At 34.1% G+C, this 22,646-nt stretch overlaps 4 protein-coding genes across 4 annotated transcripts; 1 reads left to right on the forward strand and 3 right to left on the reverse strand.

Moving 5' to 3' along the window:
• Positions 1 to 1,149: 1,149 nt before the first annotated feature.
• LOC133291979 (small ribosomal subunit protein bS21c-like) lies at positions 1,150 to 2,992 on the reverse strand. Its single transcript, XM_061490341.1, has 2 exons — positions 2,483 to 2,992; positions 1,150 to 1,527 (listed from the first exon to the last, which is right to left on the reverse strand). Exons 1-2 carry the CDS (start codon positions 2,920 to 2,922, stop codon positions 1,419 to 1,421), a joined length of 549 nt encoding a protein of 182 aa, XP_061346325.1. The 5' UTR covers positions 2,923 to 2,992; the 3' UTR covers positions 1,150 to 1,418.
• Positions 2,993 to 7,772: 4,780 nt separating this feature from the next.
• LOC133291982 (uncharacterized) lies at positions 7,773 to 8,784 on the reverse strand. The gene is made up of 2 exons (XM_061490343.1): positions 8,271 to 8,784; positions 7,773 to 8,170 (listed from the first exon to the last, which is right to left on the reverse strand). The coding sequence occupies exons 1-2, from the start codon at positions 8,782 to 8,784 to the stop codon at positions 7,773 to 7,775; spliced, it is 912 nt and encodes a 303-aa protein (XP_061346327.1).
• Positions 8,785 to 11,445: 2,661 nt separating this feature from the next.
• LOC133291980 (uncharacterized) lies at positions 11,446 to 17,104 on the forward strand. Its single transcript, XM_061490342.1, has 5 exons — positions 11,446 to 11,557; positions 11,670 to 11,790; positions 11,925 to 12,028; positions 16,585 to 16,716; positions 16,820 to 17,104. The coding sequence occupies exons 1-5, from the start codon at positions 11,555 to 11,557 to the stop codon at positions 16,844 to 16,846; spliced, it is 387 nt and encodes a 128-aa protein (XP_061346326.1). The 5' UTR covers positions 11,446 to 11,554; the 3' UTR covers positions 16,847 to 17,104.
• A 4,208-nt stretch (positions 17,105 to 21,312) lies between these two features.
• On the reverse strand, positions 21,313 to 22,236 carry LOC133291984 (F-box/kelch-repeat protein At3g27150-like). Its single transcript, XM_061490344.1, has 4 exons — positions 22,093 to 22,236; positions 21,876 to 21,968; positions 21,633 to 21,824; positions 21,313 to 21,399 (listed from the first exon to the last, which is right to left on the reverse strand). The coding sequence occupies exons 1-4, from the start codon at positions 22,234 to 22,236 to the stop codon at positions 21,313 to 21,315; spliced, it is 516 nt and encodes a 171-aa protein (XP_061346328.1).
• Between the last annotated feature and the right edge of the window lie 410 nt (positions 22,237 to 22,646).

Raw genomic sequence — 22,646 nt, forward strand, 5'->3', positions numbered from 1 at the left:
AAATTCCCTCCTCAATGGAGGATTAAGGTATGTATATATAGCATTGAGAAGATTCCCTGATGTGGGATGAGTGAGCCAAAAACCATTTTTCCCTGTGAGGCACGTGTGCTTGGAAGAAAGGAGTTGCGTGAAAAAAGGGCACTTCTTTCCCATTTTCAGGTCCAGAACACACTAATAGATGTAGGAATATACTCCTAGTAAATGCAAACTTTAAAATAAAGAAGGCGAGCCTCCAGCAATGATAGAACTGCTTCTTTATGACTGAAAGATCACATATTCGAATTCGGAAAACAACATCTTTGCAAATATATAAGGGTAAGACTGCGTACACGGATTGTCCTCATTCCACCCTCGCTAGTCGGGGTTTAACGGTGAGTGATTTTTTTTTTTTTCAAATGTAAACTTCAATATAGTTGGATTATTTCTGTAAAGAACCAATTCAACGCTGTTGAGTGAGGTTACATTAATAATTTTATATTTCTCAACACGCCCCCTCACACGAGAGCCCACTGGGCTTGAAGGGTGGATAATGCACAGGCCCACCTACCTGTGCTAAGAAAATTCCACAAGAGAAAGTGGGGGGCGGTGAGGATAGAACCCAGGACACGAAGCTCTGATACCATGTAAAGAACCAAACATATAGAGATCGATTGTCATTTCATTCGAGAAAAGATTCAGTCAGGAGAAATCAAAACGGAATTTGTCAACTCCAATGATCAACTCGCGGATGTCTTCACTAAAGCTCTTAGGGGTCCTCTGGTTGAATATATTTGTGGCAAGCTGGGTGCTTACAATATATATGCTCCAGCTTGAGGGGGAGTGTTATAATAGTTGTAAAAATAGTTCAGTATATATAGCCCCACATCGTATGAGCTCAACCTATTAGGTCTTTTAATCTCTTTAAATAGAGAGCTCTTGTACATTGTAATACACTATGATTATTCAATATACAATTATTCTTTAATCTCAAGTATTTCAAATTTTCATTACGTTCAATATTACAGCTGAAATGAACAGCTTACCATCTCAATTCAAATATATATTACTCTTACCAAGAATTATTTCACTGTCCAAAGAGGAAGACATTTGCTCTTAAAACACAAATTATCCTATTATGTAACTCTTCTTTTTCATATCAGTTAAAGTGACTTTTACATGTCGGGTAAATAAGACAACACAAGGACTTCTAAATTGATGCAAGAGGTACAAAAAGAAGTAGTTGATGCAAGACTTCAGAGAACAAAGAGCATAACAAAATTTTGATGTACAAATGAACAAGTCACATCATATTAGATCAAACATAAATTGAAAGAGCACCAAGTCCAAGAAACACATTTTACTTAACAGAACTTAAATGTAGGATGAAGCCTCTCACAGTAAAATGCAAAGAAACCTACAGAATTTAGAGGATCAAGTGATCAATAAGGAGTGCCTCCTTCAGGTAGATCCCAGTTATCAATGTCCTCTTCCTTCTTGGTTATTGGGACATCCTCCTTGTTCTGTGTAAATGTTCTTGAAAAGGGCCTCCTGAAAATGATGTAAGGAAGACAAGCATCAAATAATCATTGTTAATGGAAATCTTAACTTAAAGAACACCCACTTCTCTCATCACCTGCCACACAAGAAAATCTCAAGAGGCACCCAATAGAAATTCCATGTCAAGGGCGAAGAAATAGCAGAAGAAATTTACAAAATCAGTCCAACCACAGAAAACATTAGACAGTACAAAACTCCATAACAACATTGAAAAAGAACAAGTTAGCAACATGCACCCAAACAAATCTCTGTCTCTATGGTTTATGAATAGATTTGACATTAGAGAAAAAGAATAATTACTGAATTTCAAAAAGAACATTGTTTCCCAAGTCATGGATATAGTGGGGAAAATAAAGACTATCCTCCCATTATATCCAGGCAATTCTAGTCATCATCACTACCATCTTAGCTATACTTTGCTCACAAAAGATTGCGCTTTGTGCTCTTGCATATATACACCAATATATCTCAAGAGTTACAACCACTAAACAATAGCACAAAACAGGGATGGATACAAAGAACATAACAATGACCCTAATCAGGAAACCACAACTTTAAACAAAGCCCTTTTGTGTCTTTCTCTCACATCACTGAAAATATCCCATGAGACAATCCATTTTCACGCACAAACCTCACATAAAACATCCACCCACATAGTCCACCCAATATGAATCACCAATGCAACAACTTATCCATTCAAAGAGATACCAAAAAATTTACTTTTAATTAAAATAAAAAATAAGGCTGCAATTGCCCATTGGATTCTCCTAATCAAAACCCAAAGAAAAAAAAAACTATTTTTTCCTAATTCCATCATCTTGTATTTGAAGACAAGAAACAATACCAATGATGGGTCATCTTAATTCACTATTGTAACCCAGCACTCACATGTCAACCCACACAAAAAACACACACAAACAATAAAAAAAAAAAAAAAAGGAAGCACCTTTTTTTGTTACGCTTTGCAGCGTCACGGGTCCTGCGTTTCTTCTCATCTTGCTTATTCTCAAAGTACCTTCTCCTCTTGCATTCTTGAATGACACCAGCTCTAAACACCTCTCTGCGGAACCTGTTGAGAAGCTTCTCCTCTGGCTCGTTGTCACCAACCACAACCTGAACGTTGTACGCAGATCTGAAGAAAAGGGTGTTTGCATATGCAAGCGATGGACATATCACAGAGGATAAGTCACGAGAAGAAGAAGAAGAAGAAGGGTCATCTTGGGAAACCAGTGGCACCAAATTGTGTGAAAATTTGTGGGTTTGAGAAGGAAAAGGAGTGGATGAAGAAGGAAGGTTGAGCTGTGGTGGTGGTGGTTGCTGTGATGGTGGTGGTTTTGTGGGTAAGATGAAAGAGAGAAAGTTGCAAATAGTGGATGAGGTAGCCATGGATGATGTCAATGACAACGCAAAGGTTTATCACACTGAAATTGGATTAGTCATAGAGGAATGAATGAAAATAAAGTGACTCTTTATGTGACCCATGTTCCTTGGGCTTTTCTCTTTTAGTCCATTTCTTATCCTATAAGGCTATAACAATCATTTGAATTTTTATTTTATTTTTAAAATATTAACCAGGATCTTATTTCGGATTTAAGCCTTTTCATTTTTTTTTTAGGAATTATAACTCTTAGAAATTGAAATCAGGTCAAATCCTAGAATATAATTGGGATGCTACTAGATTAACAATTCTTTGGATAATTATTTGAAATATTAGATATATGGGACAAGACCAAATTTATACAAGAATGATAAATTTTATATTCAATCTTAGTCGATTTCTATGCATTAAAATTTATTCGGTTAAATTTATTAACTAATTATTAATTTTTAATAAATTATAATCATCAAATGCACATAAATCAATAACTAAGATTGAAGATAAGACTTATTATTCTTACATTGATGTAAGTTCATGTATCCCTTACATATATTATGGTACTAAAACTTTTTAAATATTAAATTACTTTTAAGTTTTTAATATAGAGAAAAGTATATCTCCATTGAGCTCAAAACAACGTCGTTTTGCGTTATAAGTTTAAAAAATTATAATAATAAAGACTAATATATCCCTGTAATAAATTATAAGTACAAAAATACCTTGATTTTTGCCACAAAATAATGTCGTTTTGGGCTCATTGGAGAGAAATCTGTTTATATTAAAAAAATTTCTTACATTAATACTTGACTAATTGTTAAGTTTATTAAATACATATTCTCTCTCAATGGGAACTCAGCTCATGTGATTGAACATCGTAATTGATGGCAACACAATATAAGGTTTATTGTTTAAAGATTGTTTCGGAATATATCAAAGATAATTCTGAAATATATAATGTCTCTTGCAGTGGTGGACCCAGAAAAATTAGTTCATGTCCGCACAATTAGTGGCGGGGGTTCGGGGTAGCGCCCCCGAAATTTTTTTTTATATAACTTTCGTATGGAGGAGTTGACTTATCAATGCAGGAAAAACATATAAAGTGAATAACAATTCTAGGAAAATACTACCTATCTCTTCAGTTATTAAATGTTACCAGTGAAGCAAGTATGACAGTGAAGTTATGTCCAATGATTGTTGAGTTGAGCGATTGAAGTGTGCAAACCCAGAAAATCAAGTTATCCTATCTCTTCAGTTACTACCTGAAAAATAGTATTCTGCCATAAGAATTACTGACATTTAATCTCAACACAAAAAAGGTATTTAACATAAAAGAAAAGATCAAGAGTTAACTAAGCTATTAAAATAGAATGATCACAAAAGCATTCTTCGATTCTTCATTGCTTGAAAATATTGCATTATATCTTCATCGTCAATCTTATCAAATATATCATGTTCAACATAAGTTAGCATGCATGCGTTAAACCAATCATCACTTATCCGATTGCGCAGCTTATCCTTAACAAAAGTCATTGCAGAAAAAACTCGTTCAACACTAGCAGTTGCTACCGGTAGAAGGAGTGCCAACTTTATCAATAAATAGACCAATGGATAAAAAATATCCTTTCTCTTCTCAACCATCTTCAAAGCAAGTTCAGAAATTCTTTTCAAATTGACAAAATCAGAATCAGTTCTTACATCAACAATAAAATTACTCAGACTTGAAGAAAAAAAAAGGAATATCTGCAAGCTCATCAAACTCCAAAAGATAAAATCTAGCAAACTCAATCAACTTTTCTTTGTTAAAAGTAGCAAATGAATCACGAGGATCAAGACAACTCAAACACTCAAGCAACTTGGTATTCACATTATCAAATCGATCACCCAACTCTTGAACTTGAGTATCTATCACTCTATTAAATAACTCCACCTTAAAGTAGTGCAAGAATGTGAATGATTCCAATCTCCGTCTTGATCTCCCTTTAGGACAATAAACATCTTCCATATTTGAAATGTCAATATCATATTTATTGGCAAATATGTTCGTTTCTTGAAGCAATTCATCAAAACCATTATCTCTCACCTCTTGTAAGCGAGACTTGACTACCTTTACTAAACCAATTGCATTTAAAAGGTCTTGATCTTTTCTTTGTAGTGCTTGTGACAACTCATAAGAAATTCCCAAGATAAGTTTCATAAGATGCAACAAGAATGCAAACTCAAAATCCTCCATGGCATACAAAATGCAACCTGCATCAGTTCTTGCAGCATCATTCTTAGGCTCGTCTTCAATAATTTTCATCAAGGAAATTATTGGTGAAAATAATGAGATAATGTAACACCCCGTGTATACCCGAAATATTAACATTGCATCGTATTAAGCGGTGCTTAATTAAAAATGCAGAATATTCTTTTTCTTTTCAATTATGACGTCATTATCAATTACCAACTTGATTACTTAATCAATTTCATAAAATAACGCCTGTATGTAAATTGCAATAAGACATCTACTGAAATACCTCAATATATAGATAAAGTGTGTATCTAGATCACGGCATTACATCAAGTAATCCGGACAATATCTTGATACATTAATACAACTCCAAAAGACTCAAGACATAATAATACTATGTGTCATGGACAATCCCCATGCTCACCAAATAGACATAGTAAACAACAATCTCAACATGAAACTCCAAAATCATAACTGAAGCTATAAGCATATAAACAGCATGCAAATCCAGCATCCAATCATGGCAGCATAAAATAACAGCACTCTAACTCAGCTCCGGCCTCCTGCCGCCTGAGGTCTCAACATTACCTGATCCTGAAATAAGCATTCCCCAAACGTGGGGTGAGATCTCTAAACTAGAAATCTCAGTAAGACAAGGGGTCCTCAAGGATCTTCCACCCCAAGCTCACTTACATGTGCAATATAAGTTCAAAAGCATTTATATCATTACCAGTTCCGAAAACTATGTAGTGCAACAAATATCTATGGCATGTGTGTAATCACTATCTACTGGCCAGAGAAATGTAGGAATACGTCTATTCCCTACATGTAGTACAAGGAACACCGCTTGCACCTCACCCACAGCCTCACCCTCTTGTATGTTCTACATACTCAGGCTTACCGTATAGGTGGAACACCTCCATGCATATCAACAAGGCACTAACATATAATAGCTCAACAGCATTTCCAAAACATCAAAAGCATGTAACACAGCATGCATATAACCATACCCCCATGGGACATGGTGGAACCACAACATGGCTAAACCGAGGACACGAAAGCTTACCTCTAAGCCAGCTATCCAATGCCACAAGCTCAAAGTCCAATCACAGCAGATCACAATCTGATATGGACCAAACATAAATCAATAACATGTACCACATGCATACAAATTAAAGACAACGCCTTTTCATTACGTTTTCAAGTCTTAAAGCTTCTAACAAAGCCACAAGCCCTTAATCCCATGATTCTGGCTTAATCCATTAAATACAGAAGTTCAACTTCATCAAACTAGGGTCCACAAACCCCCAATAGCCTACTGTACACACAGCACAGCTGCTGTTCTGCGAAATCCCAGAATATCCGGATATCTCACTGTCCATATCCGGATATGCAATATCCGGATATACAGATTCACATATCCGGATATCCAAAACCACGTATCCGGATATCCAATATCCGGATATCAGTTCGACAGATATCCGGATATCTCACGACAGAATGCAGTTTCTGCATTTTCGTGAAGATATCCCTAAAAGGTTCCCTTTTTACCGATTTTAAACACCTAATCATGCATTTCTAGATGTGTTAAGCCTCACTCAACAACAAGTTATCATCTTTTAACCTTAACATGCATCAAGCTACCATTTTTAAGCCTTAAAACTCAAGATCAAAGGTTGGTATACATACCAAAGGCAAAAACAGAGGTTCAACTGCTCAAGAAGCTCCCAAGACAGCTTCAACAGCTACTGGGAATATGGTGTACGAAAATGCTACACCAAGACTTGACCTTTCTACCCAAAGGTTGCTTCTTTAAGCAACAAAATGCCCAACTCAAGCTTCCACAATCAAGCCAACCAAGTCAGCCCCAAAACTCTCACCAACAGCAGCTGGAGTACCACTGAAGAACACCCTCACTCACCCACAATGATGTCTCTCACTCACACCAAGTGTTTAGGATGATGAAACAACCAAGAAAATGGGTTCAAGGTTGAGTTTTGGTCAAGAACAAGAGAAGAAAGCAATGGAACAGTGCTCCCTCCCAAGCTGATCAGCTCACTCACGAAGGAAATAAAAGAGTCTAGGATTTTGTGCCCATAATGAGAGTATTTATAGCCCAAACACACTTAAACACACAGTATTAACTTTAAATGATACGCTTAGCATTTTAATCCCAAACTTTGGATTCTGAAACTACATAATTTTCTAAGAATTATTATATTTTTCTTATATTTTTCTGAGCACCTTTCCGGTACGCGCTTTTCAAAGCCAGTACCGGTTTCTAGCACCAGTTCTCATTATTTGGACTTGAAACTCGTTTTACAAGTCCTACATGTTATTCTAGTAACTATCATGCACTTACTTTAATTTTCTGGGATACTTTTTCGGTACACATTTATACCGACTAGCAGAACCGGTATCTGCACTTTTCTTCCGAAAAGTGACTTTCAGCTTTCTTAATCACTTATTATGATTATTAAGCCTCATAAATAATTATTAAGGTCAATTATGGAATCATTTATTATTTTTGCATAATTAATTAATTAAATACCTTAATTATCGGTGCAGGTTCTTACAGATAACACTTGTAACTATACCAAAATGGGAACCCCAACGAGTGTCTCCAGGTCACTTTAAGGTTGTCTCTTGATTCAAACTTTTTCCAGTTAGTATTTCACCGCGAGCAATTCTTTCAACTATTTGCTCATATTGATTCATTAGAAGAATTTCTTTCCGCTTGCATGAACCCCCCACAACGGTAGCCATCTTTTGAAGCATGTCAAAAAATTCTTGAATCTTCTTATAATGTTTTGCAACCTTCACAAGTGTCAATTGTAACTGATGAGCAAAACAATGAATGTAGAATGCAAATTTGTTGTCTGCCAAAATCAAACTCTTAAGCCCTTTGAATTCACCTCGCATATTACTAACACCATCATAGCTTTGACCGCGACATTTAGACAAACTTAAACTTAGTTTAGAAAACAACCCATCAATCGCATCTTTTAGTGATTTTGCAGTAGTATCTGAAACGTGAATTATGCCAATAAAACATTCAACAATGGACCCCTTTTTTGTTTACATACCAAAGTACAACTGCCATTTGTTCTTTAATTGCAACATCACGAGCTTCATCAACTAGCAAAGAAAAGTAATCATCGCCGAGATAACTAATTATTGCTTTAACAGTCAAATCAGCACAAGCTTGAGCAAGATCTTTCTGAATTTTTGGTGTAGTCATTTTATGATTATCGGGGGCATTTTGCAAGACCACATGACTCATCTGCTTATTTGGCTTAGTATAAAACTTTAGAGTTTCAAGAAATAAACCTTGTTGATTTGAACTTTCAGATTCACCATGCCCTCGAAAAGGCTGACCATTTCGTAATAAGTATCTAGCACAATCTAAAGAAGCTTTCAGCCGAATACGATAATCAATTCTTTGTTGTTCAGAAATATTTAAAAAGGCAATATCAATATGTTGCTTTTGCTTCATCAAATCTTGACAAGCTTGATAACATCTATTGTGAACACTCCTATGACCTCCAACATGAACTTTGATTCTATCCTTCTTCTGCCAATTTTTGAACCCCACACCGACAAATGCTTCCTTCGTCGAACCACTACCTCCAACCTCCATATCAAATAGATAACAATACAAGCAAAAACATGCATCTCGTGATACACTATACTCCAACCAAGAACCAAATTCTCCATACCACTTAGGATTGAATCTACGCATTTTCCCAAACATTTCTGTTTGAGGAAATGGTTTAAGAATTAGTTGAGTTGGACCCTTGAGCAAATAAGCTCTTCGAGTATCCTCTCTCTATAGGATTTGATGTCATTGAACAAAGTGAAGGTCTTTTTCCCGGATCTGCTTCAAGATTTTCTATATTAACTTTTGTTTGAGGTGGTGATTGAAAACTTTGAAATTGAGATGCTTGTGGTGGTACACTTTGTCTTTGAGATTGAGGAGAATTTTCCACAATTGAAACATTTTGTCTCTGAGGTTCATAGTATTCGGGTTCTGTATTTGTGCATTTTTGACGTTTGAAATAAAATTGTATCCCTGACAAATCCAAAAGTAAATATAAATTATACGGTTTGCTGTTATTAAAACAATTATAACAAATAAATAAATATAGAAAGTTACCTTTCATTGAGACTTGTCGAATTATTATGAACCCACAATTGCAATACAGAGAGGCTTGTAAATATTTACAATATTACACCATAAGTGCAATCAAAATAACCCAAATGGCATTCTTCATTGAGCAATAAAAATTACTCTGATCTGTCTCTTTCTTCAGCTGCAGAATTTCATACAACAAATATATATTAACCGTAGGTATTATCTTATCATATAATAAAGGCACAATAGCTAACTCAGTAAAACTGCACACATGGAAAAACATTTCCCAATTTGCAAATTAAATCCATTCTTACAATCAATTATTGCACTTGCTAGCCACATATTCAAAACCAAAAGAATATCTGTAAAAAAATAATGTTACAATCATTGCAAGAGAAAAAGCAAAAGAACTAACTAAGCATACTTCATGGATACAGAAAATTAGTATTCTCATCTTTTATTTTGTCATATATTAAAGTAAGTTCAAACTCGAGTAATCAAAATAAAAAGTACATGTAGCCAACTATATCCTCGTTTTATATTTTGTGGCATAACAGTTTGTGTCAACTATAACCCGCTTGCTTTTTTTTTTTTTAAAAAAATTCTCATTATGAATGAGTATTTGAATGTCAGCTTTTAAAAAAACAACATAAAACAAAAAGACACCTAAGAACTTTCAGCTCATGGTTAACAAAATTTCACAAACACAATTCTCTGGAGTTTTTTTTTTAGAATCCAGGGTTAAGGATTCAATTCAATACACATTGTTTAATGACTCATAGAAGTTGTTGTAGAATGAGATTGCAAATAGATCACAGTATGTGGGCAAGAAAAGGAGATCCAACGATCATATTAGAGCAAGCGGAGGAGATTCAATCAGCAAGCACATGGTACAGAACAATCCACTCACAAAAAAAATAAAAAAAGTACCAAAGTGTGGAATCATCACCGTCAATCCTCACAGTTCATCCAAGGTGCTCGCGTCATTTTCAAGCCTTTTTTCCTCATGTGGTTCTCAATTTTGCAGTATCTTCCCATTCTTTAACAGTGATTGAAAAAAAAATCTATAAGGCCTCAAAAAATCATAATACTAAATAAAAAAATCCAAAACTTAGAAAAACATAAGCTTTTAATAGGAAATTAGGAATCATGACAACATTCAATTTTGATGGCTAGGGCTAGGGCCTCACGGGGTAGGATAGCCTGTTTTGATGGCTCTACTTTATAGGTAAATCAACTTATGTTAAAAAGCATGTTTATAGTATTCACATTCAATCAATGTCGAAAAATCATTGTTAAAAGTAGGGATATAAATAGGCTGAGTTGAGGTAGGCTTTGACTTGAATAAGTTAGGCCTATGTAAAATACTTTAGGTCTGGCGAATTTGTTACTTGTGTAGGCTCAAATTATAAATCTAGCATGACCTATATTTAAAAAATAAAAACTTTGGCATAGGCCTGTTAGCCAGTTTAAGTCTATGAGACATTTAATAATTAAAAAAAAATAAAAGAATATTACTTTATTATTCAAAATTATTAAAATAATAATTTATTTATTTTATTTAAATACCGGCCTATAGGCATATAGGCACTGACATGTAAAAAAAAACCTATGACCTGCTTTCTAAATAGGTTTTTTTTTATGCCTTAACATGTTCTATAATAATAGGCCGAGCCTAATTTAATATTGGCCGAGTTGTAAGTCCCTGTTAGGTCGGCTGATCCATTTACACCCCTAATTAAAAGCAATATTATAACACTCGATTCAGCCATCGACTCGATCGAGGTGCCAAATCAAGGGATCATTAGTTCAACCAGTGAATTATTAGTTCTATAGTTTAATTTGAATTTATGTAAAAAATATAATAAATATATAAATAAAAGTAATACGATAAACAAAATAATTTGGTTTATTGATTAGCATATCACTCCCTTTCTTTTAGGTGATAAGTTTAAATCCAAGAATGTAATTGCAGTGGAACGTTTTGCTACAATTTTCAAATATCGGTTAAAACTAAAAATCGGTATCAGATTAGTACCGATCGAACCCAATTTTTTTCAGTTTCATATGTTCTTGACCGGGTTGCATATATTATCGGTTAATTGAATGAACCGGATATTTTAGATGTCGGATTGGGTGGGGCCTGATTTAATAAACAATGCTTGCAGATCCTGTCTCTCTAAAACCCATTGTACTGTCACTTATTCCTCTCTTTCTTCTCCACGAAAAACCCTAGCCGCTTCTCGCCGTTCAATCAACGACTCCCCAACAAAAAATGGTTACCTTTTCGTTATCATCTCTTCCTTCTAAATGACTCATTGAATCTGACTTGAATGTTCTTCAAGTTTTCTTCATGCTTTCTTTCTTTCTTTCTTCAATTTGCTTTGCAGACAGGAGAGGCAGTGAATCCAAAAGCGTACCCTTTGGCCGATGCACAACTCACATTAACAATACTGGATCTTGTTCAACAAGCTGCCAACTACAAGCAGCTCAAAAAGGGTGCTAATGAAGGTATTATTACTTTGCCTCTACTTTTAAAAACAAGCATGTACAAAAGAGGTTTTATTTCATTGGTTGTACCATTTTATTTATAGTTCTCAATTGTTATTTATTGCGTTTTTTGTTTGTTTGTTTGTTTGTTTTAGCGACCAAGACACTGAACAGAGGCATTTCTGAGTTCATTGTGATGGCAGCGGACGCTGAGCCTCTTGAGATTCTTCTCCATCTTCCTTTACTTGCTGAGGATAAGGTAACTAACTTCCCATACCTTTATTTTTCTTAAATCCTCATTAATAGTGTACGTGTCATGTATTTGTACTCTATGGTTCATTGTATCTGGACTCTTGTGTTTGTAGTGTTAAGTTTGTTATAACTGAATCTTAGAAGCTCAGTTTCAGTTTCAGTCAGTTTGTTAGATTCTGTTCAGATCTCTTTTAGAAGCTTCTAGAATATATGCTTATTTACTGTATCATCTATATAAGTGAGGTCTCTACACAGATCTGTAATCAATGAATTCAGTTTCAGTTTTTCTCTGAATAATGCTTAGTTTTTCTTTTTCTTTCTCTCTGATTCTTTCTCTTTTGGCTCATGGTTGAGGACGGAGATTTTCTTATTTCAAGTATCAAGTTTTCACTTCTTTTTTTTAGCATCTATGGATTTTCTTTTTCAAAAGTTTTGGGTAATATGCATGTGATTGCCTTGCCATTGCTATTATTGTGAATTATTATTATTATTGCTTGCTCTGAAACAAGATATTTTACCATATCATTGTCCTTGATGCTTTTTTTTATAACAATTAATTTGTCTTTGATTAATATCATTATGTATACGGGGTTGGAATTAAGTGAGTTTAGGTGGGGTTGCTGTTCTGTAGAGCTATGAAACACCGATACTCCAATTTTTTTTCCAACGTATCCGATACGCGTATCGGAAACGTATTATATCGTATCGACGAATTAACGGTTGTATCGAGAACGTATTGGGAACATATCGAAAATGCCGTGTCGGAGTCGGTGCTTCATAGCTGTAGAGTGTACAATTTTAGAAGATGGGGTGGTTTACCATTTTTGAGGGGTGCCTATCTACAGAATTTTGTGTATTACACATGGGAAATATTTTGATATTGGGGTTATTACTTCTCCTTACCGCTACACGTAGGTCCAGCTCTTCATGTACATACAGATGCCAAACTTCGTTGACTATATAATATCCGTGGGAGGGATTTAAAGAAAATGGATTCGATATTTGCATAGTTGCTTTTAATTCTCATTTTTCCTGGAAGGTGGTTTGCGTATATTTGGATTTGGGTTCATGCTTAGATCTGTGAAGCCTGTATTTGTGGATTTTCCTAATTGAGTATTACTAGAAAAGTTCCTGGTTTTATTTTCTCTCTCTTTTGAGAATTTATCCACTGGATTTATTTATACAGAGTGAGGCTGTGAGCTTAGACTCCACAGATTCAAATTTTAGAATATGGAGAATGGTCTTGTCCAGATAATTGCAGGAAAATAGAAATTTAGGAATTATCTTGTGCAGTCATGCCAATAGAATAGTGTTGCTGAGTAAATATTAGTTATCACAGATTCACAGTCATGCCAATGGGTCTATATTAGTTAAGTACATTCAAATTGCAGAGTAAATAAGATGGTAGTGGGCTAGTAGCTAGACTTAACATAGCCATTCTCACATCCATAATGACTTACCTCTGATAATAGTTATCACAGTTTTGAACAATGAATTCAACTATCTTTTGTTATGATTTTATGTTGATTGAGTTCACTGGACTTTGATCTGATTGTTCCCAAAGGCCTTGGAAAAATATATCTAAGATGGAGACACGTGTATATGCAACAATATCAACTGATGGTGATAAGGTTTTGCGTGGTCAACCTTGAAATGCTGTGTTTCTAATTTTATGTCTTTAGCTGTTGAGATATTGATAGGAATTTATCCCCTCCTATCAGCAAAAGAGGGAGACAATTTGTATATTAATGAAAAATAAACGATTACAGAATTGAAATGATAAAGAGCCAAGCTCCCAGCTATGGAGAGATCTCTCCACTAGCCCCTCTACACCAGTAGAAATTCAACAGAATTCAAGAATGCCTTTCCTCAAGTCTCTCCATCTAATATAAACGTCTAAAAGTGATAACAAACAATAACAAACTACTCCACTCACTCTCTCACTATAACTGTCATTACAATACTGATAAATCCAACTCATTACATGCCACACCCTCTCTCTCCTTATTCTTATTCTTATTCTTATTCTTCCTTTGGTAAACCAACATGGGCTCAGTTCTCTTCCTTTGCTTGAATTGCTCATTCCCCTCTTTGTGTGGGCCAGCTGATGATGGGCTGCCTGGTGGAATGCTTCCTGGGCTGCTGCCTGGTGGGATGCTTCCTGGACTGCTATCAGATATTAATATAAATTAGGTTGATACCAAGGATCTTATATTGTTGTCTTGAGACATTTATTAACATATGTGAAAGGTTCAAAAACTTCTCTTTTTTTTGCAGTATTAGTGACTCTTATATTCAATATACTAGTAAACGGATGTTTAATGTATTTATTGTTGTGTTTCAAATTGACTTGTAATTCAAAGTATTTTATTTTAATAATAATAATATTGGGTGATAACTCTGGTGATCACTGTTTTTATCTGAAAAAAAATCATAATTTAGATGGAACAAATTCTTGATGGAGGAGAGGTTTAATGTCATCCTTTTCATTAATATTTCGAAGATGGATATCTTATGTTGTGTATGGTTGTAGTATACTGATGTTCAAAGTATTGCTATCTGGGTCATGTTTTCTTAGCATTGTTATTGATAAAGCTGTCTTCATGTCTTGGTTCTTACTGTGAAGTTGTGGTTACTTAGAAAGTGTACCTTTAGCTGGATCATTTTTTTATTTCGTGTTTCTCTTATGTATGACATGCTTGTAAAGGTTGAAGCGATAGGCTACAAGATCTTCTAGATAAGGACATTTTATTTTATTAAGGTCTAGTATATCAAAGTAAAGTTTTTAATTGCAGATATGGATAATGTGGCTTGATCAGTTAGTTATGTCGGCTGTGTGTCACCTGATTATTATAAACCCCTTTTCTTATTATTTTGAGCAGTTGCTGAAAACAACGCTTGACTTAATTTATATGCATGGGAGGTGAAAATTCTGTTTGTACTTTATTCAATTGCTTGCATTTCGCTATGCTTCTGTTGAGAGGCTTTTATAGGGAAGAGTACTCAATAATACATGAAGTGTTGAACACAAAGAAATCAATTGTTTTAATATGTTTGAATGATAATGGGACATGGCTATTTCATTACTATCATCATATTATCATATCTTTGCTACGCAGCCATTATTACCTGAATTAGAGAACTTTTTATATCTTATGTTTCGTTCCAATTGGTGCTATAGTTTGATAAGAACTTTGGGATGCACCACCCCAAAAGCTAACTCAAAGGGTGAGAGTGTCCAAGGCCTTATAAATCCCACATTAGTTTCCCATACAATTAATGTGGGACTCCAAGTCCCATACCTTGCAAATGGGTCCTAAAATAGTTCGAGCTATTTTTCTTAATTTGATGGTGTTAGTTTTCATAGTTTGTGTTTTATATAATACTGATTATTGCCATAAAAGTTTGTTTTTATCTACTAAACTTTGAGTCAATCATTAAATTGCCATCATTCTGTTTGCAACATATTAACTAATACATACATATAGATATCACATGTCATTAGCCAGTTCATTCCAAAGCCATACTGCCTTTCCTTTATTAAAGCTTTTGTGGCTAACTCTAATTCTTATTGCAGACCTATTCATTAGATGCCAAACTGTTCAATTGCATATAAATACCCACTCTGCTCATTCTATTTTGCTTCTGCAAAGTAACATTGCAAAATATGAGCGTTCAGAATGAGAGATCTTAAATGCCTAATTGTGTTAGGATAAATAAATGAGGCTGTGTATGAGATATTCCATGGTTGGTGTCAATGTGTCATGATAAAATCATGTTAGAATTCATTCAGCATGAATAGTAAGAGTAGGCTGTCTTCAACACATTACAAAGAACTATAAACATTTAATTTTAACGGAGACTGGTAAATAATAAGTTAAGTTGTATGTTTGATAATATTTCTCTCATGTTAAGTAAAGATATAACTCCAGAATCACATATATATATATAATGTCAGTGGCGGAATGTTTGAAAGGTGAATCAATATTGTATTCAATTGTCTTTGTTCATCTTGGTGTTCCTTCTTAGGTTGAATGATAAGTGCACATGGCTTAGGCTCTGTTATGTTGACTGTTAATACTCTGTTTTGGTAATGTGTTGGGTGACTATTGTCAAAGTATTCTATGAAGGAAAGTTCTAATTGATGTAGGAATGATGTCTACAAAATTTTGCAGCTTATTAGTTATTGTGCATTCCATGAGTAATTTGAAGTGCTCAGTAGTTTCATGATGACTAAATTAAAATTCCCCAACTTGTGCTTCTGTATCCTTGTTTTCCAGTTTGTTATTCTGTGAAGCACATTACAATTAAAAGTGACAAGGTAGTAGAATAGAAACAAAAATAATAAACAAAAAGATTGATATCTAAATAATTCTCTGTTCTTATATATGTAGATATATGAACTTAGACTTGTGGAGTTCCGATCAACAATATTTTGGTTTTCTGTTTTTTTGTCTTAACTATTCCAGCTGTTTTCATTTCAAATCAATGATATTTTTGGGACTTTTATCTATAGCAATGAAGTAACCTATTAACCATGTAATTTCTACTTGAATTTTTTAGAATGTTCCCTATGTGTTCGTCCCATCAAAACAAGCACTTGGACGAGCATGTGGAGTCACCCGGCCAGTCATTTCATGTTCTGTGACAACTAATGAGGGAAGTCAATTGAAATCCCAAATACAGCAATTAAAGGTATGCATTGTTCTTTGCTTTAATAATTTTCAGGTATTTGTTATCATTATATGTTAATATTAAATAAAAACTAATACTGAGTATTTGATTGGTATCTATGCAGGATGCTATTGAAAAGCTATTAATCTGAAAATTTGATATTCGGTATGATGGGCTTCTTGAGTTTTGCTGAATGCTCCTTCAGAGGCTTTGACTGGTCGAGTTGTTGTTTTCAATAGGATAAGGTCGTTTATATGTAAACTCACATGAATATTTATCTCTACTGCAAAAGATTATTGGAGGGTAATTTTTTTTTTTAAGTTAGTGCGAGTGATGTTTAAACTGTTATTATAAATTGTATGGACGCTACCGTTTGGTGCCATTAGAAATTTTAAACTACCTGATTATTTTGGTCTTGTTTTTTGACAATCAGAATAGTTTATATTTAGACAAAGAAAGTAACAAAAGCAAGCCAAAAACCTTGTTGGCACTATTATGCCACAACTAACAATACCTTGGGTAATTAATTCCCTATTTCTCACATTGCCTGTAAGTGCAGAACCTGCAAAGAGCCAACTTAAAATTGCGTATAATATTTACCAAAAAAAAAAAAAAATTGCTTTTACGTTTTCTCACATTCCGTATTCTGTTTGAGCCTAGTGTGATTTTAGTTAGTAACAGAACAAATTGGCACCTTTTCTATTAAGTCTCTAAATTCATCTCATTTTGATCTGCCTAGACATATGAGCTGAAGACAAATCTTCTACAATATCTATAATTAAACGATAGAAAAGCTATAGTTTATTAGAAACACCATATTTGAAATGAAGATGAGCTAAACTCAATAAATGATTGTCAAGATATTGAATATCTTGAAGAAAATGAACAAAATATTTAATAAACCATGAACCTTAACACTACCAATAAACCCTAAACACTAAATCAAAAACCCTAATCATGTACCCTAAACCCTAATACTATTCCCAAAAAACTAAACCCGGTTAATTCTTCCCCCACTAATATGAACTCCTATTCTTGTGAACTTCCCTTTTTTTTTTTTTTTATGTATTACAGTTTAATTGCTTCGTTGTTTTATGACACAATTTTGAAATTTTGTTTTCCCCTTGTATGAACTTATATTCGTGTGGACTTCCCCATTCTATATGTACTATAGTTTATGGATTTAGTTGTTGATAACGTTGTTGTTCAAGTTTGTATTCCCCTAGTATGAACACCTAGTCTTATGGACTTCCCTATTCTTTTATGGAAATTAGTTTATGGAAGCTTTTGTAACCCAAATCAATTGTGTCGTTGACACACAATTGTGTTTATCCATTTGTTAAAAGTTAACAACCGTGATAGTTACAATAAATTTGTAATAGACATGGTTAACTCAAATGAATGGAGCTCAAGGCACATGCAGGAGGAGGTCGTCAACATTGAGACTTTGCTTGAGAGACACAATCCTGAAATACAACTGCCTCACTAGGAAATCATCCGAGCTTGATCACAGGTTAAGTGTCATACAAGGCGAGTTAAAGGATCAAGCGGATTCACACCTCTTACAACCAACACAGTTCTTTGTTCTCGGGGCAGAGGCAATTTGCTTAGCTTTACATCATTATCCGTATCTAAAAAATCTTGTTACTCCTGCTCTTTTTCTTTATGCGAAAGATGGTCCTAAATTATTCTTCATTTCGATTATAACAATAACTGTCGGTATATATAAACCCTAAAACATAATAAAAAATGGGTTTTCCTTAATGGAATCAGAAAATCCAAATTTATACATAAACAATCAATCTTGGTTTTTTTATTGAAAAAAAAAATAATTCTTCTTTATTTGGATTATAATTGAATCGAGAAATATGTGTGATTGTCCATTTTTTTGGATAGAATATATATAAGGTATCCTCTGAATAATTCAAATCGAACCAATTGAATGTATGACTTGGGGCCATTTGTATCTATATGCATTAGGATTCCGATTCATGGATCTCTCGATTCGAGAAATAAAAATAAGACGATCGAACCATTTCTTTTTACTCTTTTTTCAAATTTGATAAATGTTAGTTGATCGTGTGGTTGAACGCCCTAGTCAAGAAAATATTGAATAACAGGAATATTTAAATAGGTTTGATTCTTTATTAGATCATAAAAACCAAGAGCTCAAGAATGGTGTTTAGTGGAGTGAAGAATGTTGTTTAAGGTAAGAGATCAAGAAATACACTTTACAAGGCAACAAAATGCACACAGAGAAATGTTGCAAACATTGACAAAGGTTACATTCTATGTTGCACCGACACGATCACGAGATACGACACGACACTTCGACACGTTAATTCTAAAATATATTAGATTTCGACACATTAGAACACGTTTTGGTATTAAATAATATTTTTGATTTATGTAGTGTATATTATATTTAATATTCAGTAATTTAATTAAAAAATGAAGCTAAACTTATAATACCCATCAATTTTACAAAGATACATAAGATATTCCAAATATTTATATTAAACTCAATAAAATGATAATCGTAATCCAATAAATTTAATAGTTTGAACTAAAAATGCAATATAATACAACATTTGATCCCTTTTTTGAATCTCTGCAACACATGTTGGAGTGTCAAGAAGTGTCGGACACGACACATCAGAGTTTTTGAAGTGTCGGTGCTTCATAGGAGCATTAGTTATTGCTTATGTTTATTATTGTAGGCTATTCAACAATTGCTTGTTATTTTATCTCTCTAAATTTTATTTTTCTTATCTAAAATTATCTATTTCACATTATAACTAAATTAAAATTATTAAAAAAATTTATAAATATCATATATAAAAATAAATCACTTATTTTAAAATAAAGCAATTGGAAGCAATAAAAAAAGAGTTTCATCAAATAAATTCAAATTATTTTAAGAAAGAGAGAAAATCAAAATATTTAAGAAAGAGAATAAGAGTACATAAATAATTTATTATATTTTCTTTTTCAAACCTTCCAAATTGGGAAAAATCTTTGAGGATTTTACAAAAATTCCCTATTTCCTTCCTCCACTTTTTTAAAACTCAGTTATAAAGGGAACCCATACTCCCTCTCCTTCCCTTTCCCTCTTAATATTTACTCCAAAAAATATGAGGGGAAATCTCTTCTTTCTTTTGGTTTCGAATTCTTCCGAGAGGGAAGTGTTGAATCCTTAGTCTTGGACAGAAAGGAAGCTAACTATTTGGTTTTGTTTTAGGAAAAAGTGTTTTTCATTCTAAATGATATAAAGTTATGTCATTTTAAGAGAGAGATAAACACAAAATAATATTTTTTTATTTAAAATTTAAATTAAAAAAAAATCACTCACTTTCTCTCCTATGATTTTCATTTATTTTATCTATCTCTCTTCTAAAATGATATAACTTATCAGTATTTCAAGTTTATCCTATTCACCCTATTGTACGTTCTGGTATAGGGAAATCTCCTTTGAATGATTCTATAAATTGCATATAAATATAATGATAATATTTCTCTGTTTGTGATGTCTTCGAACATTTCTTGTATTTAGCATAGCAAGAATGAATGATGTGCTTAATGATCACCGAGTTATATGGGCTGAATGTTTTGGTGTTTGACACAAATGGTCACTTTTTTCTTTTCTTTTTTTCTATCTAATTCAGTTATCGTTGAGACAATCATGCTTCAAAACATGATAAACAGACAACAAAAATTATAATTAAATGACCCTCAACCGTAAAATGATGCTAAATTTAAGTTAATGTTGAAAGGAGAAGCAATTATTAGACATAAATTAATGTGTTTTAAGTTATGGCAATGTAGGACAATCGAATTTGGGATAAGATCAACTTGAAATGTCTTCTATGAAAATTCAAAAGCATGTATCATGGAACTATTTGAAACATTTGATAATTAGGACATCCAAAACAAGAAAAACACAAAGGGAACAACAATTTCAGACATGTGCTCCAGGAAACCAACCAACTGGCCAATTTACATCTTTCTGCAACGAGGTAATACACTTGCTCAATTGGTAAAGTTATAATACTAATCGGTTACAAATTTTTTATTAAAATAAACAATTTTGTAACTTGCAAATGAGGAACTAATTGGTACAGCTATAGAATAAACAGTTTTTTATTCAAATTCTAGTATTGTTTAGTTGTGTTATATGTTACAACTCTTCCAAGATATGTGATATATGAACATGGAAGTTTCTGTGCTTACAAGAAACAAAGGAAAACAACATAAGCTAAGTGAAAAAAGCCAACTCCATATTAACTTGCGAGCTTGTCTGCCTCCACTTCTTTAAGGTTCAGGCTAACATCACGGCACAAATGTCAAAAGAGTGATGGTCAGTGTTTCTACATACAATTTCCCTCCACTGCAAGATCTCACTTGTGGGGAATTTTTTTTATGAAGAGACAAATAGTTGGACCTTGGTTCCTGACATGTTGAAAGATATTCCACTTTCAACTTTGAGATCCCCACCTCTTTTTGCTGTTGTCAATAATAAGCTTTACATACTTGATGCTTCCTCAAATGAGGTAAAGCTATATATGAAGGGAACAAACTCATGGAAGAATTTAGGACCAGTCCTCTAAAAGCTAACACTCAAGAAGGTCCCTGGAGTGGAGATTTGGGCAGGGCATTCAAATCCTTGGGCAATGAGCTACTTCTTATTGGTCCTAACCATGCCTTCTATTCACAATTAAGAAGTAGTTAGTACCAAACATCGGGATCAGGGCAGCAAGTGTATACAGACATCAAGGTGTGTGAATAGAAGGCATAGTTAGCACCAATAAGAAGTAGCTCATTGCCCAAGGACTTGAATGCCCTGCCCAAATCTCCACTCCAGGGACCTTCTTGAGTGTTAGCTTTTAGTAGAACGGTCCTAACTTCTTCTTCCATGGATTTGTTCCCTTCATATATACCTTTACCTCATTTGAGGAAGCATCAAGTACGTAAAGCTTATTATTGACAACGGACAAAAGAGGTGGGGATCTGAAAGTTGAAAGTGGAATATCTTTCAACATGTCAGGAACCAAGGTCCAACTATTTGTCTCTTCATCAAAAAATTCCCCACAAGTGAGATCATTTTTTTGCTCATCTAGTCCTCCAATTACCTAGAACTTGTTATCCATGTAACAACCAGAGCAAAATATCCTCTCTCGTACCATTCTTGGGAGGGTCTTCCAAGACTGGCTTTCTGAACTGTATTTCTCAGCACAACTTGAAACTTCACTATAAGTGTTTGTCTCAAAGTTCACCTGCAACAAATGCAAATATATAATAGGAGGCTGATGCAAAAAGGCACCTTGGGCTGTTCATGGGAAGAGCCTTGGACCATTCATTAGTTGCTAACCCATACCTCCGAACAGAATAATCGCTAACCTCCGATCCTTGATGGGTCCCTGCAAAAAATGATCCATTTTTTCCACCCCTAAAACTGTAAACCGATGGAATAAAAGGGAGCTTCCTGCAGGACTTGAAATGGCGATCAAGTGCACACCAATTTCCTTGTTCACTTTCTAACATAAAGACACATGGTTCTTTGAACCCTATCTCTCTCCTAATTTCATAGATTTCACCACTCGAGTTGTGCCAGGAACTGCTTGTTTAGGCAGCATAACCTCCAGTGTTCTGATATAGGAAATCTAGCCAATATCATTGTCTCTAGGCTCTAGCTCACTACTGAGATATGGAACAATAGGTTCTTTACTTGAGGAGGAACCATCTCTAATCTTTTTTGCTGAGGGATTCTGGGAACTCTTATCTTTTTTACTAGTCATACTAAGGCAAGTGCTCTTTTTCATTGCCTTCTGTTTCCTTTTATCCGAATTGCTCACTAGCTATAATTGCAAACAGAAAAAGCTTAACATTTAAGACGATAAGAACAAGAAATGCAATGCATATAGCCAATGAAGTAACAACTCATATAGCATGAC

The sequence above is a fragment of the Gastrolobium bilobum genome, unplaced genomic scaffold, assembly GCF_033153095.1.
Source record: "Gastrolobium bilobum isolate Gb01-03AN ecotype WA unplaced genomic scaffold, APGP_CSIRO_Gbil_v1 utg22085, whole genome shotgun sequence".
Classification (NCBI taxonomy): Eukaryota; Viridiplantae; Streptophyta; class Magnoliopsida; order Fabales; family Fabaceae; genus Gastrolobium; species Gastrolobium bilobum.

What these genes read in the sequence shown, in the direction of transcription:
- LOC133291979 (XM_061490341.1), bottom strand. Translation starts at nt 2,922, where the DNA reads ATGGCTACCTCATCCACTATTTGCAACTTTCTCTCTTTCATCTTACCC. An exon ending in GCAAAGCGTAACAAAAAAAG is followed by an intron (nt 1,528 to 2,482) that starts GTGCTTCCTTTT and finishes CATCATTTTCAG; the next exon opens with GAGGCCCTTTTCAAGAACAT.
- LOC133291982 (XM_061490343.1), bottom strand. Translation starts at nt 8,784, where the DNA reads ATGGAGGTTGGAGGTAGTGGTTCGACGAAGGAAGCATTTGTCGGTGTG. An exon ending in TTTGCTAGTTGATGAAGCTC is followed by an intron (nt 8,171 to 8,270) that starts GTGATGTTGCAA and finishes TTCACGTTTCAG; the next exon opens with ATACTACTGCAAAATCACTA.
- LOC133291980 (XM_061490342.1), top strand. An exon ending in CTTTACTTGCTGAGGATAAG is followed by an intron (nt 12,029 to 16,584) that starts GTAACTAACTTC and finishes TGAATTTTTTAG; the next exon opens with AATGTTCCCTATGTGTTCGT. An exon ending in CCCAAATACAGCAATTAAAG is followed by an intron (nt 16,717 to 16,819) that starts GTATGCATTGTT and finishes GTATCTATGCAG; the next exon opens with GATGCTATTGAAAAGCTATT.
- LOC133291984 (XM_061490344.1), bottom strand. Translation starts at nt 22,236, where the DNA reads ATGTTAGAAAGTGAACAAGGAAATTGGTGTGCACTTGATCGCCATTTC. An exon ending in GGACCCATCAAGGATCGGAG is followed by an intron (nt 21,969 to 22,092) that starts GTTAGCGATTAT and finishes CATTTGTTGCAG; the next exon opens with GTGAACTTTGAGACAAACAC. An exon ending in GGAAGACCCTCCCAAGAATG is followed by an intron (nt 21,825 to 21,875) that starts GTACGAGAGAGG and finishes AACAAGTTCTAG; the next exon opens with GTAATTGGAGGACTAGATGA.